We start from the raw sequence: 14,521 nt of genomic DNA on the forward strand, positions 1-14,521 counted from the left end.
TTTGCTTGATCAAAAACTGATGTTCAGCCTGGGTTCAGTCCAGTAGTCAGTCTCCAGTGTAAACAGAAAATTCTCATTTCCTTCAGTGAGGTTTCCACGAGAAGTCCTCTCAACTGCTGTGTTTCAGAGTGACCTGTGTGTTCCCCTAGCCTGAGAATCAAACAACTTCATGGACAATTTTTTAAGCTCCATTTAAAAGCTCTGAAATACACTAACCTCAAAAACTAAACATTTAAAATACATTGTCAATCACCTCCTCACCTATTCTAGCCTCATGTCAAATATTTTTAATGTTTTATTTCCATATGAATTTTTACAGATATAAAAAAGCTATTTAGTCAGACATAGGAATAGTACGTAAAAACCTGTTTTTTCCTACAGAATACTTTCTTTTTTTTAAGAAGTTATTCAAATTGCTTTTTGAACAAGTGACAGCAAATTCACACAGCACTAAACTATTTTACAAATGTGAAGTTTAAAGACCTTTTTCAATGTTATGGTTTCTGTACTCTCCAGCACTGTGCTAAATACTACACAGCATATAAATAAATACTTGTTTTTAGTCTGAGGTGCCATCCATCTGTTATCCACCTTGTAGAGAGCGATACAAACACATCTGAAAGTGCTGTACTACTAGCATACAGCAACTTCTATATTACTGACATTTAAAACTTTAATATTCCCCTGCCAAAATCTTAGTGAACTGGTACTTTGAGAGTTCTCTGTAAAAATATATGCTTTACCAGAGTACACTATATATAGTCTATGATAAAAAAAAGTCTTCTTCAGGATCTGAGATTTTGATCATAAACCATTTGAAAAAAGATCATTGCTCCAAGCATGGAGCAATAGGCACATGCTAATTTATTCCCATTCCCTCTAAGTAGGAACAAATGAGCTCAAGGTTCTCTCCATCACAAGGTGGGAATCCTGTGTAATACGAACAACTTGAACAATGAGAATATGAATAAAGTAGGGATGTAAAACTCCAAACCAAAAAAAAAAAAAAAAAAAAAAAAGTTTTCTCAGAAGTATTTTAAGCTTTTTACAGTTTCTTCCACATATCATGCTTCATTTCTTTAACTGAACATCAAAGTGATTAAAAAGATTGAAAAAAAAATTCTCTGGCAGAGTTTCTAATTTGCCTCATGTCAGTAAACTTTGGAAATTTCAAAAACATACACAAGGAAGGAAGAAAATAGAAAAGAAATGAGATTCTCAATCTGATTCCCAGATCAAAGTAGTGTATGCATGTTCAGGCAAACATTTGAGTTTTTGATTCTTAATATTTTTTGAATATATTTTGAATTTTCCAAGTTTGTTCAGGCACTTACAGCACGTAAGTCCAAATCAAACAGAAAAAAAAAACTATTAAGTGTTTTTATTGACCACTTAAACTATATCTCTGAAAGGATACTATCTAAGTGCTTCCACAGAGCACGTGTCCTGCTGCACATGGACTTTGCAGAACAGAAAGAATAGTTTTGCCATTGATACAGTGTTTTTATTGTGACAGGAAAATATATATTCATCCTTCATTGTTCAATTAACAGCGGATGACTTTACACAGCCTCAAGTTCTGTTTAAATATTTACTTTATTACCATTATTATTTTTTCTGGGAGCAGTTCAAGAGCTGCCAACAAATCTAGGCCACTGCAGGGATGAGGGAAAAAAACACTGGTAAGTCAGATTCAGTGTTCTTCACCAAGCTTTGGCCTACTGTGCATGTTATTAAGAGTAGCAGTATTTTACCCTCTGGCATATACTGATATTTGGACAAATACTTTTACATCCTGCTATTGGCTTAAACAAAAGGCAATTAAAAACAACCTCAGGCATATTTCATCAAATCATTGTATCAGCATTAGTACAATCGTGTGAAGAGCTACACGCCATTCATATGGCAAAGTGCCTTCTTGCTATTACAAATTGCTCCCACTCTCCTAAATCTTAACTAACACACAGAACATTACCAAAAAAGCAACTTGGTCAATGAACAATCGATCTGTTAATACATATTTGTTACCGCTGGTTTTTGTTACCACTAGCTTTTATACTGATCTTGCCTGAATCTTGTTGAATTCTTTCAAGTTTAGCATAGACCTTACATTTTAATAACAATTTCGTGATAAACAGCTAGCTCCACAGCAGAACTATTATATTTCATGACCACCAGCATCAACTGCAACTGTTTTTCTTCAAAGTTAGCTTTTGATTCACTATAAACTACTCATTCATGACATTTTCTCAGCAAGAAAAATCTGTTCAAGACCCAGCTTCCATTGATCCCAATATTTTTCATGCCACCAGGCTTCCGGACTCTCCTCAGGACCAGAATTGCCGATAATAAAAATCAGAAAAAATGTACCAGCGTGTGCTATTCAGGATTTAGAAGCTATAATAGAGTATTTAGGACCTCTACCTGAAACTACTTGCCCAAGGATGAAAAGGTGAATAATACTTCCGGTAACATCCAAAATTGGAAAGGGAAAAATGGTACGTGTATTTATTGTAGACATCTAGGCAAAATTTAAGGCAAAAAATAACCTCAGAAAAGAAAAACTATAAATTCTTGAACATTTTTTAAATCTTTGTAGGTGTGTATTAGGATAGGAAGCTGAAAGGAATAGTTTACTTTTTTAGCAGTCTTTCTGTCAAAGCACAGAGCAATAGAATCTGTAAAGACTGGGCAAAATAATTCTGTGGAGTTTTATTGCTAATACAACTACCTGACCTAGATAGCAGCACTGTATATGGTGAGCATTACAATCGATCTTTCAGTACTATAAAGGCTTCCTAGCATTTCAGGATGCGTTGTCTTATTACTCCACCCAACAAAATCATTCTTTTTTAGTGCTGTTGAAAAGTCAACTTGAGTAACATTACTAGCACTTATTTATTAGAACATCCAACAGCTTAATGCAGAAGGTTCTACTGGAGTTACAGCTGGCATAGTTGTGCACTCTTGATCCTTGGCTAAGGATATGTTCAGTTTTCTTTAGGCTTCCATCTGAATGATATGAATATGGGAAGCTTAATTCTGAGACAAGAACTGAGCCCTGGATAACATCTGCCACCAACATGCATGCATTCTGTTCAAGCATATTCTCTCCTTCCAACAAAGAGAAAGCCCAAGAGATTTCCACAAAGGTGGAAATCTACATGATATGAAATATACTTGCTAATATATATAAACCAGGTAGTTCTTACAGGTATTCACTGTGGTGTCAAAATATTTACTACAGTTCTGTTTGTTTTCTTGATTACTAATAATTATATTTCCTAGGCATGTTTGCTATAAATCATCACTGGCATATTTATGTGCTGTTTATTTTTTTTTTCAAAGCATTTCATCATAAAATAACCTCAACTCCAATGGTTTAGCTTTAGTTAAAAAGAATATCAGAATGGCAAAGTATGCTTTGTTTCACAGATATCCAATTATTCTATTAACAGAACATTATGAATCTGAATAAATGCAAGCAAATTATTAAAATGTTCAGATTCAAGTCTGTAAAGGCAACCAACTAACTATCTACCTAAATAAATAAATCATTTTTATAACTAGCATCCAGTTATGAGTGCAAAAATTGGCTGGGAACTTCAACAGAACAGAACAGACATCACTCTTTCCTAAATTAGTTCCATGATTTCATTTTCTTGGTTTATTTACATCTTTTAGGGCTTTTGCATTAACAGTCCATTGATAGTTAGGTATAACTGAGTCTGAGAACTGGCCTTGGGATTTTTTCGAAATAATTAAATGCTTTATATTGTCAAATGTTTACATTATTTTAAATCAGAATGATTCATGTGCAAGAAATACTAAAATATTCAGGATGATAACTCTAAGTTACAGGCATGCACTGTATCTCACAATACTCAAAGCTCACAGATTAATATTTTATACTTTAAAGTTTTACAATCAGTTGAAGCCAACACAGCATGCCAGCTGCTCCTGAGAGGAGTGGAACTGATTTCCCTACCACCTCCAGAAATATGTTCTGGGCCCCTCCCTCATGCTAACATTAAAACTCACACAGCAAGCCAAATTAGAAAATTGATCTGGCAGAAGCCTATCCCTCCAAAAGACAAGACTAGTTTTCAGCCAGCTCAAGGAATTGATCTGGTTCACTGCATGGCTGCATCAACCATTAGTGCCAGATCAAGGCATATAAGAATGCTTAGCCAGGCTGGGGACATGCAGAATTGGGATAAAGTAATCATGAAACTGCAGTGTTTGCTTCTGTTCATATTTCTCTCTTTAGACATTTGAGAAGATGGACAAAACAGACTGACATTTGCTGGTGAGATGCTTCACAGTTTGGATTTATTTTAATTTCTATGAGGTTACTTTCTGGTTTGGAGACAAAGAAAAGCCATTTTATCTTTACAGAAACTTCTACAGAAGTGTCTCAAACATTTAAAGCACAGGATTGTTAGCAAAAAAAAGAAAATTCCAACTATAAACCTAAATAAAAAGTTTGGGCATATGTTTACAAGTTTAGTATGTGAAGATCAACTGGTATTTAATTTTACTAATTTAGTGCTTGTATCACAAGACTAAATAGTGTCATGAACCTTCTGTTTGTTCCTTTAGTTTTTCTGATATTTGATATCAGAAGTTCTTTGTAGCAATCTATCTGTAATTCTTTTCCATTGAAAAACCTCTTTTATTCTCCAGAGAAAAGAAAATATAACATGAAAATCAAAGACTCTTTGCAATATGTATGAATATTTTCTGTACCACTGTGTAGCTAGTGTGCAAAGACTATCTCAATATAGTCATGGGGCACAATGTTTTTGATTCTGTGGCTGCTCTTTGGTTAACTATTATCGGTTAAAACAAAAACTATAAATCTATATTCAATGAAGTAGTGCTGTTCTAAAGCACCTACCATCCAGTTTACACTGTATTTCACTGTGGCTATAAGAGAAACCTAAGTCAATCCTTAAAGCATTAGTCTAACCAGATCTAACTGCGCAGGTCAGCTGGGCAGACATAGGTCTGCACGTGTTCCATTAGCTTTTGAAACCAGACAACAGGGATATGGTTCCTGAATGCAAAAATCATCCCACAACTTCTGAGTGGTCAAGACTCGAAAACCTGGCTATTTTTCCCTCAAGAAGAAAACAGATTGGACAGGGATGCAGACAGCAAATTCATAGTCTCTGCCACTTGCAGTATGACACAGTTCCTAGAACGTGCATTTTCAGTCTAGCTTTGGACTTTGACAGTGAAACAAAAACAATCCCACTTGCTAGAAACACAAAGAAATGGCTAGTCAGGAAATACAGCTTTATGTTTGAGATTACACAAGTATTCCAACCCAATCTCTCCTAGAACAATCTTCTTGTAACCTTCACAATCAAATCTGAGAAGGGAAAGGAAAGTGTCAAATGTGGGTAGAGAACTGGTGATGAAAATAACAATTTAATTGCTCATACAAGCTTTCATCAAAAATAGCCATTCCTTAAGATAAACGTAACCTGTATCATTCTGGCCACACGTATGGACAACTTCAACCTAGTTCTGTATGACTGTACCAGTCGCATTGGCCTCATGTTATCCTTAGTAAACAAACATGTGACCTCTGCTGCTGTGTGACAGCGATGAGCTCTGAAAAAGAGCTGTGCACCTGCAACAGATGGGGCTAATACTGTGCATCAGGGGATCCAAAGGCTGTAAATGTTTCCTTTAAACAGCTATCAACACAGTCTTACTGACAAAGCTGAGGAACAAACGACAAGCAAAGTCTCTTCATAGAAAGTTCCTTCTCTCCAAACACAAGTCAGCAATATTGCCCGAAGTCATGGGGGAATGCTACCATTTTTGTGAACCCAACATTTGATAGGCTTTATGCAAAATCTGGACTAGGTTCAGATGCAAAGTTTGCAAGGGCACATCCACATTAGCTTTTTTGTTCGGATAAGGAGCATGCTTTTGAAGTGTATCTCCTGACTGCCCCAATTTAACACGCTTTGGTTCACATCATGAATAGATCTTGGAGCTCACAATCTGCATTCCTTTCAGATAAAACTAAACCAGGAGAATATGCTCAGAAGCATACCAGATTCATTTGAACTGCTAATGGACATTCAGCCCACAGTCCAGAACAGTCAGTTCAAAGTAAACCTCCTGACAAGAGGACAGTGTGGAGCCCAGGTCCTCAGCATCAAAAAACAGAGGCCCCCCCCCTCATTGTGCCACATTCTTCACTCATGAAGACACAACCAAGTATCAATATTCGTATTTTTTCCTCAGTTGCTTTCCAATTTTAAACAAGTGTTCAACAGAGGTCATATTTCATGTTGTGTATGTCAGTGAGTCTTCAGCACAGCAGCAGATACAAATTGCATGCAACCCAAAATTCAAGCTTTCGGTTTTTTAAATCAAGTAGCATAAAGCATGGTGACTCACAGTCTTTTTTGCATGTGGTATCCATAACTCAGCTGTGAAATACTACTTTCAAAAGTGTACTATATGTTACTTCTGATGTTTGCAGTTGCCTTACCCATAACAGCAAGGAGTCAAAAGAAGTATTTTGCATAGAACTCTTCCTCCCTAATGATTTTTTTTCAGCGTGGAGGTGAATGTGCATGCACACGCATGCGTGCGTGCACACACACACAAATCCTTTATTTCCTTTCATTAATAGATTTTTTTTCCCTTTTAAGCTCTTCCACAGACTGCCACACTGAGCTTTTATAACACTAGTCTGAGTCCTATCCTGTTATTTTCATGTCCCAGCCTGAATTTTTCCATTCAGCTTGTCACAGTTGCCTAGTTCTATCATGTCTGTCTATTGCCACAGAGCCTCTTACTTATGCAATCTTGTGTAGATATTTATGCTCATGGGCACTCAAGTGAATCAAATAATGAAGTAAAAAAATAGTTTAAAAATCCTCTATCTGAATCATATCTGGGAAACATTGAATTACAAAAAAATGACTTAACATAAGCATAGTACTGCTGTCTGCTCTTCATAAATGTTTTTGAAAATGCTTCTGAGAAAGTCAAGCATTTTTTTCCTATTTCCACTTATTCAGTTCTCTACATAGTGTCAGAAATGCCACTTCCCAAAGTATTACATGTGCCCCTCAAATAATAAAAGTTCATGATTCTAAAAGCTTATATTCTAAAAAGTATTGAAATGCACTTCACGAGAAAGAGGAAATGGGACTGCAGTGATTTCTATCCAGAGCCAGAACACACAATTTTTCAGAAGCCTTTTCTTTTTCCCTTTTTGGAGTGGGGTGTGTGTGTGAAGAGGAGGGGTAGAGGGAGAAGGAGAAGTGAAGAAATTGGACACTACCAGCACTTAAGGAATTCAAATTTGATGAACTGCAGCAGCTTTATAAGGAAAATGACTATATAACTTAATGATTCTTACTCTTGAACCAAACCTTACGAGATTCTGAGGAGTTTTAGTTTCTTTAGAAAAATCTATCCTCTTTAGAAATATATATGGCTGGAAAGGATTACCTAGACACAATCTCTCTGGAAATTAAGCTGTAGATATTAAGTCCAGAAGTTGCTGCTAAAACATCAACTCTGGCTCCACCTGAGCTACACAAATGCTACAAGTCACATAAAATATTCCAGCACCCTTAAAAAAATATAAAGCTCCTAACGACATAAATAGGCTCCTACCATAAATATCCTTGCAGTATCAAGGATATTGCTAATGTCCTAGTTTCCTGCAACAGCAGGGAATTTGTTAATACAAGTGTCCTGATGTGTGTAGAAATCAGAAACAGATGGGCTGACCACCTCACCTCTGAGAGCCAACTGGTTTTCCTGTGTATTTGCCAATTTTCTTTAAAGATACTCTGCTAATCTTCCACAACAAAGTGAAATCATTAAGCCACTAGAGGATTTGGGATAACACGAGTACAGGGAATATGTTCTCCCTGGAAATCTATGCATTTCCATTTTGCTAAGTCCTTTCCCTGCACTTAACAAAAGAGCATAGCTCTTTGAAGAGAAGGAGCTTATAAATAAGAGAAGGCTTATTTCCTATCCTCCTAAAAATTGCACTCACTGGACCTGAATTGCTTCTGTTGCAGTTGAACTACCCCTCGTTCTTAAGGCCAAACCCACACTTCCTGCACAACCAGCAGGAGCAGAAGATGCAGAACAGCAGACCTATTCTCTTTATAATTTGTGAGCACTTCATAGATGCAATGATCATAGACGCACTGATGGACTTAGCGTGTTGAAAACAAATCTGCAGTTGCACTTTCAGGAACCAGGGCAGCTCAGGTTTGAATTTTAACCTTGATTTAAGTTTGTCTGAGTAGTCCATGCACATAACAGAGGAACTTCTACCAAATAAATCTGTATTCATCCTTTGACCTGCTATGCAGTTGTTGGATGAAAAGCATTGTAAAAATAATTTCAGATGTATACCTATAGATGGTATTGCAGAAAACTCCTGTAAAATAGATAAGCCACAATAATTCTGAAAATGGCTAAACTCTTAAAAATTAAAGAGTTAAGAGCAAAGCATAAATAAGCAAAAATGCTCAGAGCCCAATAGTCCCAACTTTTAACTCATAACTTCTTCATGGGGTACAAATTTCAAAGGTACCTTAGTGAATTAGAAGCCTAGCCTCCATTACAGATAAAATTTCTTTAAAAATATTACGTGACATCTCAAATGTGTATGTGAAGGAAACCTTTGCATTTTCCCAACCTGACCAATCTGTTTGTGCCTTCTAAAGTTAAAGAAATGTCTCTTCTTCAAACAGTTTATTAGTTACTGTTAACTACCATACAGCATTTTTATGACTATACTACACAATAAAGTAAAAATATGTAAATGCCCCCAGAGGTCAAGCATTATTAAATGAAGGAATTGTAATTATTTTTCTGATTTTTTCATGAAATTAGGATATGCTAAAAGCACTTCATGTACTGTCATAATTATTGGTAATAACACACAAACTAATGCATTCCTGCAATTTACAGTCCATTACTTGTAAATTTGTCATTTGTTATTTCTATCTAACAAAAAGAAGCTAAGCACTTTTGTACTGAAGCAAGGCTGTATCAACACAAACATCGCAATTACTGAATCTCATATAAGCCAAAGGAAAAGAATGATTTTTTTTTCAGTGAGGTCTCAAAGATTTCTTGTGACCTTCCTCCATTCACCACTACGTACTTCTAGCCGGAGGAGAAATCTCAGGTTTTACTTTATTACTACTTTATGACTACTTTATTAAAGTCTACAATGCCGTATATATAAAATAACATGTAAACAAAAGTTTTCTAATACTTCTCAAAACTCAGACAACTCTATTTCTTATTAGCAAGACATATTGAACATTCCAGAAGCCAAGCAAGTTGCAGTATACTTGTTAAAAGGAGACCACGTCAGCATTAGTCCTGTGAAGAGGAGTGCTAATCTTTCTTTGAACAGTAAGCAGAACAACATGGAAAAGAACTTGAGCCCTATCTCACTTAAAAAAACAGAAACCAAAAACCAATAAAACAAACCCATATAACACCTAGTGCTGTATTGTCACTTTGCTGTCAGCTGGCAAACAAAGAAGCCTTTGAAGTACATTTGAACGATCTGAACTTACTGTTTAATATAGTCACAAACTCTGTAGCTGCTAGCTTTTAGGATGTTAAAAAAACCCACAAACTTTAGGAAGTACACACGTTTGGTTATTTATTAAGACAATCTAAATACTGACACAACAGGAAAAACAGAAATTGTAATGCTCAGCGGACCTGGCCTAAACAACTACACAAGTAAAACCTCTGGCACAATGAACACCCAGGATGCGAATTTAGTTCTAATGCATGGGAGCTATTTACACATTAATAAGCCATAGCCAACTATAGAGACAATCCTGTGTTGTATTGGCAAACCAGTGAATAATCCTGAAAGTTCAACTGAACATTTTCAATTAACATCCTGTGCCTTAACAAGTTTTAACTTAAGCTTTCTTAAAAAGGTTTAGTCTCACTGAATACAAGAAAAACGCACATGGAACACTGTTGCAGATATGGGGGCAAATACCCAGATTTATGACTCCCACGAATCAAGACAATGTGGGCTCTGAAGTCAGAATGCAATTCTTCTAGGATTCAGACATTTTTCCAGATATAAAAGTGTAAAAAACCATGTGTAGCACCCTCCAATTACTCCAGTGCCAATGATAAGATGTATTTATAGGTATGTTTATCTTTAGATAATTTAGATGACAGTTTGTTTTCAAGAAACTAAAGATAAAAACTACAAATTCAAGCAAAATACTCTTTGATAAACTTCACAAAACTTCTGAATTCTGGACTAAAATTAGGACTATGAATTTTTTGTGTGTATGTATGTGCATACACAGACACCTCCATGTCTTGCCTTTATTTTCATTTTATTTTCTACCAAACTATTCTTTATTCAAGTCTCTGTAAATGATAATCAGCTATTGTCCTCTTTAAGGAGGGATAAATGAGAAGAAAGAAAAGAAGATGGGCAGTCAGGTTCCAGATGAAAGATACAAACCAATAAAAGTACATCAAAACAGAAAACAATCACAGAATCACAGAATCACAGAATCACAGAATGGTTGAGGTTGGAAGGGACCTCTGGAGATCATCCAGTCCAACCACCCTGCTTAAGCAGGGTCACCTACGACACGTTGCCCGGGATTGTGTCCAGACAACTTTTGAATATCTCCAAGGAAGGGCAACCTGTTCCAGTGCTCTCTCACCCTCACAGTAAAAAAGTTTTTCCTCATGTTCAGATGGAACTGCCCATGTTTCAGTTTGTGCCTGTTGCCTCTTGTCCTATCGCAGGGCACCACTGAGAAGAGTCTGGCCCATCCTCCTGACAGCCTCCCTTCAGATGCTTATACACATTGATAAGATTGCTCCTCAGCCTTCTCTTCTCAAGGCTGAACAGGTCCAGCTCTTGCAATCTTTCCTCATACAGGAGATGCTCCAGTCCCTTCATCATCTTAGTAGCCCTCTGCTGGACTCTCTCCAGTGGCTGTGTCTTGTTTGTATTGAAGAGCCCAGAACTGGACGCAGTACTCCAGATGAGGCCTCACCAGGGCTGAATAGAGGGAGAAGATCACCTCCCTCGACCTGCTGGCAATGCACTTCCTAATGCACCCCAGGATACCGTTGGCCTTCTTGGTCACAGGGCACACTACTGGCTTATGGTCAACTTGCTGTCCACCAGGACTCCAAGGTCCTTCTCTGCAGAGCTGCTTTCCAGTGAGTCAGCCCCAGCCTGTACTGGTGCATGGAGGTTATTCCCCCCTAGGTGCAGGACCCATCACTTGCCTTTGTTGAACTTCATGAAGTTCCTCTCCTCCCAACTCTCCAGCCTGGCAAGGTCCCTCTGATCAGTAGCACAGTCTTCTGGTGTACCAGCCACTCCTCCCAGTCTTGGATTATCAGCAAAATTGCTAAGGATGCAGTCTGTCCTTTCATCCAGGTCATTGATGAAGAAGCTGAACAAGATCTGAACCAGTATTGATCCCTGGGGAACACCGCCAACTACATGCCTCCAACCAGACTTTGTGCCACTGAGCACAACCCTTTGAAATCTGCCATTCAGCCTGTTCTCAACCCACTTCACTGGCCACTCATCTATCCTGCACTTCCTGAGCTTGCCTATGAGCACTATGTTATGGGAGACAGTGTCAAAAGCCTTGCTGAAGTCAAGGTAGACAACATCCACTGCTCTTCCCAGAGAGTCATTCCATCATAGAAGGCTATCAGATGGGTTAAGCAGGATTTCCCCTTGGTGAATCCATGCTAACTACTCCTGATCACCTTCTTTTCCTCCACATGCTTAGAGATGGCACTCAGGATGAGCTGTTCCATCACCTTTCCAAGAAGGTGGAAGAGGAGGACTGGTCCGTAGTTCCTTGGATCCTCCTTCTTGCCATTTTTGAAGACTGGAGTGACACTGGGTTTCTTCCAGTCCTCAGGCACCTCTCTTGTTTTCCATGACCTTTTAAAGATGAAGGAAAGTGGCCTAACAATAACATCTACCAGCTTCCTCAGCACTTGTGGGTGCATCAGGGCCCATGGATGTCCAGTTTGTCTAAGTGATCTCCAACCTGATACTCCCTGACCAAGGGAAAGTCTTCCTTTCTTCAGACCTTCTGTCTTGTCTCCAGGGTATGGGATTCCTGAGGACTGGTAATGACTGAAGCAAAGAAGGAGGCGTTCAGTACCTGTGCCTTCTCTGCGTCCTTCATCATCAGGGCCCCTGCCCCACTTAGCAGCAGGCCTACATTTTTCCTAGTCTTCCTTTTGTTACTTGTGTATTTAAAGAAGCCCTTCTTACAGTCCTTGACATCACTTGCCAGATTAAACTTCAAATGGGCCTTGGCCTTCCTAGTCCTATCCCTGCACACACGGATGACGTCCCTACTTTCCTTTCAAGTGGCCTGTCTCTGTTTCCACCTCCTGTATACTTCCTTCTTTTGTTTGAGCTTTGCCCTTGTTCACCCATGCAGGTCTCCTGCCCCATTTGCTTGACTTCTTGCTCACTGGGATGCATTGTTCTTGAGTTTCTATCTCAGTGAACAGATCACAGAGGAAAGAGAAGGTGGAAAGGAAGCTGCCTCTCTAAAAAGGCAGAAAAAGAGGCCTTCCCTTTTTTCATTACACCCGGAAAACAGATTAGGTCTCCTTTGCCTCTTTCAAGTTGCAGATCAGTAGAGGCAAGAGACAATTTTAAGAGGAAAATGAAAATAATTCTTGATCATCTAGTTAACTGAATATCAAGATCATCAAGTTTAATAGCATGACGAATAACTCTGGTATCAGATAGTTGTTCTGTATTTATTTTAGCATAATAAAAATAGAACTAATTTTCCTTCAGCCTTCAAATCTTGCTTACACACCTGGATTTATCTAGCATTTTTGTAAGCATCAAATAATTTTATTCTGTAAAACTACAGTTCTCAAGCAGAGATTTCAGTAATGAGAAGCAATTTAAGGACCTTGTTAGCCAAATTCCTCGTATTACTCTCCAGATTCTCCCTCAAAATAACCCAGTGCATGTGCACCTATTTCCAGCAGAGCTAAAGATTATATTGTTGGAATGTATAGTAATTTGTTACTAAAACAGTAAAGAACAATTGTAAACATAAACTTTAATTTTTCCCTTTAAACCATCTTTTATTTGGCTTTAAAGAGTAAAACCAGAAGCAATAATGAAAAAAATCCTGAAAATGTTACGTTTAAAATAACTGTTACTTCATAAATGTGCATATAAACTATTTTTAATTCAATACCTTATATTACGATGAATAGATCACAGTCAGCATTATCCATATGAACAGCCAAAAGCTACAGAGGAAGCTGACCATGACTTCATGATACAAAAGCAATAGAGCGTGTTGAAGAAAATAATGTAAATGAACTATTATGTAAGAAAGAAAGCCTTTGCAGAAACAAACAGACAGCAGAAGTCTACCTGTTTAAGGTCCAATGTAATGGTCACGTAATGATATTCAATCCCATTCTGGATACTAGGGCTTTGCCACCAAGTGTTCTTGCCATCAATTGCATTTGTTATCGGATGTCGTTCTGTTACAGTAGTAGAAACACATAAAATAAACATAATTCAGAATTGTTAAGAGATATAAATGGTTTTAGATCTAAAATCTAGATTCAAAAACAATTATTGAACTAATGAGGTAGCATAGTAACATAAAAACCAGGAAATTTATTTTTCCTTTACTCTTGGGTTGCAGTCTTGTGCTTACTATTACTAAGACAGTCATTTAATGTCAGCAGTCTAATTTTGGTTAGAATCCAAAAGGTGATTCAGAACACCTAATTAAATACTCTTGGAGGCTCCACTGATTATGTAGAAAACGTAGGCATCTAAATCAAATAGTATGAGCACTTCCTGTGATCTTCCGAACAAAAATTTAAAGTACTGTGAAATCATTAAATGGTGGAATGCAAACAACAAATCAGGAACCTGAGATCTGACTTGCAGGGAAATCAGATTTACAGTAATATGGGTACTTGAATTTCTAAGCTATTTCTAAGCACACAGGGAAATAACACAGAAATCACTACAGAATATATTTCATAACTAGAAAATAATCTAACTCATGTACATGCATACAAAGATAGTTCTCTTGGGAATAAACCATCAGCTCAAAGTCCAAGATGTATTATTTTTCATGCCCATGTTTACCTTGTGTTAGTGGCCCTAATAAAACCAGAGTAATGGGAATATAAATGTACCCACAGCATGAAATTCTTCACAGATTTCAAGATGAAAATATTGTAAAGGTTAGAGTAAAATACTGTAACTTGCTTACACAGTATTTTTTTTTACGTTACTTAGACTGCATTTAGCCAAACCTCCAGGTCTTCCTTTTGGCCAATTCTTGTTTTTCTCTTGTATAAACTGGAGAATACCATAACCTCAATTTTAAAGGATACAGAGGATCTAGTCTCCTATATTTTGAAGTCCCTAATTGCCAAGAGCAAGAGTGTATATTACAGGGAAAATAACCAA

The 14,521-nt window shown here is 37.4% G+C and overlaps 1 protein-coding gene across 6 annotated transcripts in view; it reads right to left on the bottom strand.

The window, feature by feature from the left end:
• LAMA2 (laminin subunit alpha 2) overlaps positions 1-14,521 on the bottom strand; it is a 376,763-nt gene that overhangs the window by 265,790 nt on the left and 96,452 nt on the right. For all 6 annotated transcript variants that reach the window (XM_085314063.1, XM_085314044.1, XM_085314054.1 and 3 more), the window contains exon 3: positions 13,460-13,572. In XM_085314063.1, coding sequence (XP_085170189.1) covers positions 13,460-13,572 — 113 coding nt within the window. The remainder of the gene's footprint in view (positions 1-13,459; positions 13,573-14,521) is intronic.

Source organism: Rhea americana, unplaced genomic scaffold (assembly GCF_003343005.1).
Source record: "Rhea americana isolate MKP2758 unplaced genomic scaffold, rheAme1 scaffold_110, whole genome shotgun sequence".
NCBI classification, from domain to species: domain Eukaryota; kingdom Metazoa; phylum Chordata; class Aves; order Rheiformes; family Rheidae; genus Rhea; species Rhea americana.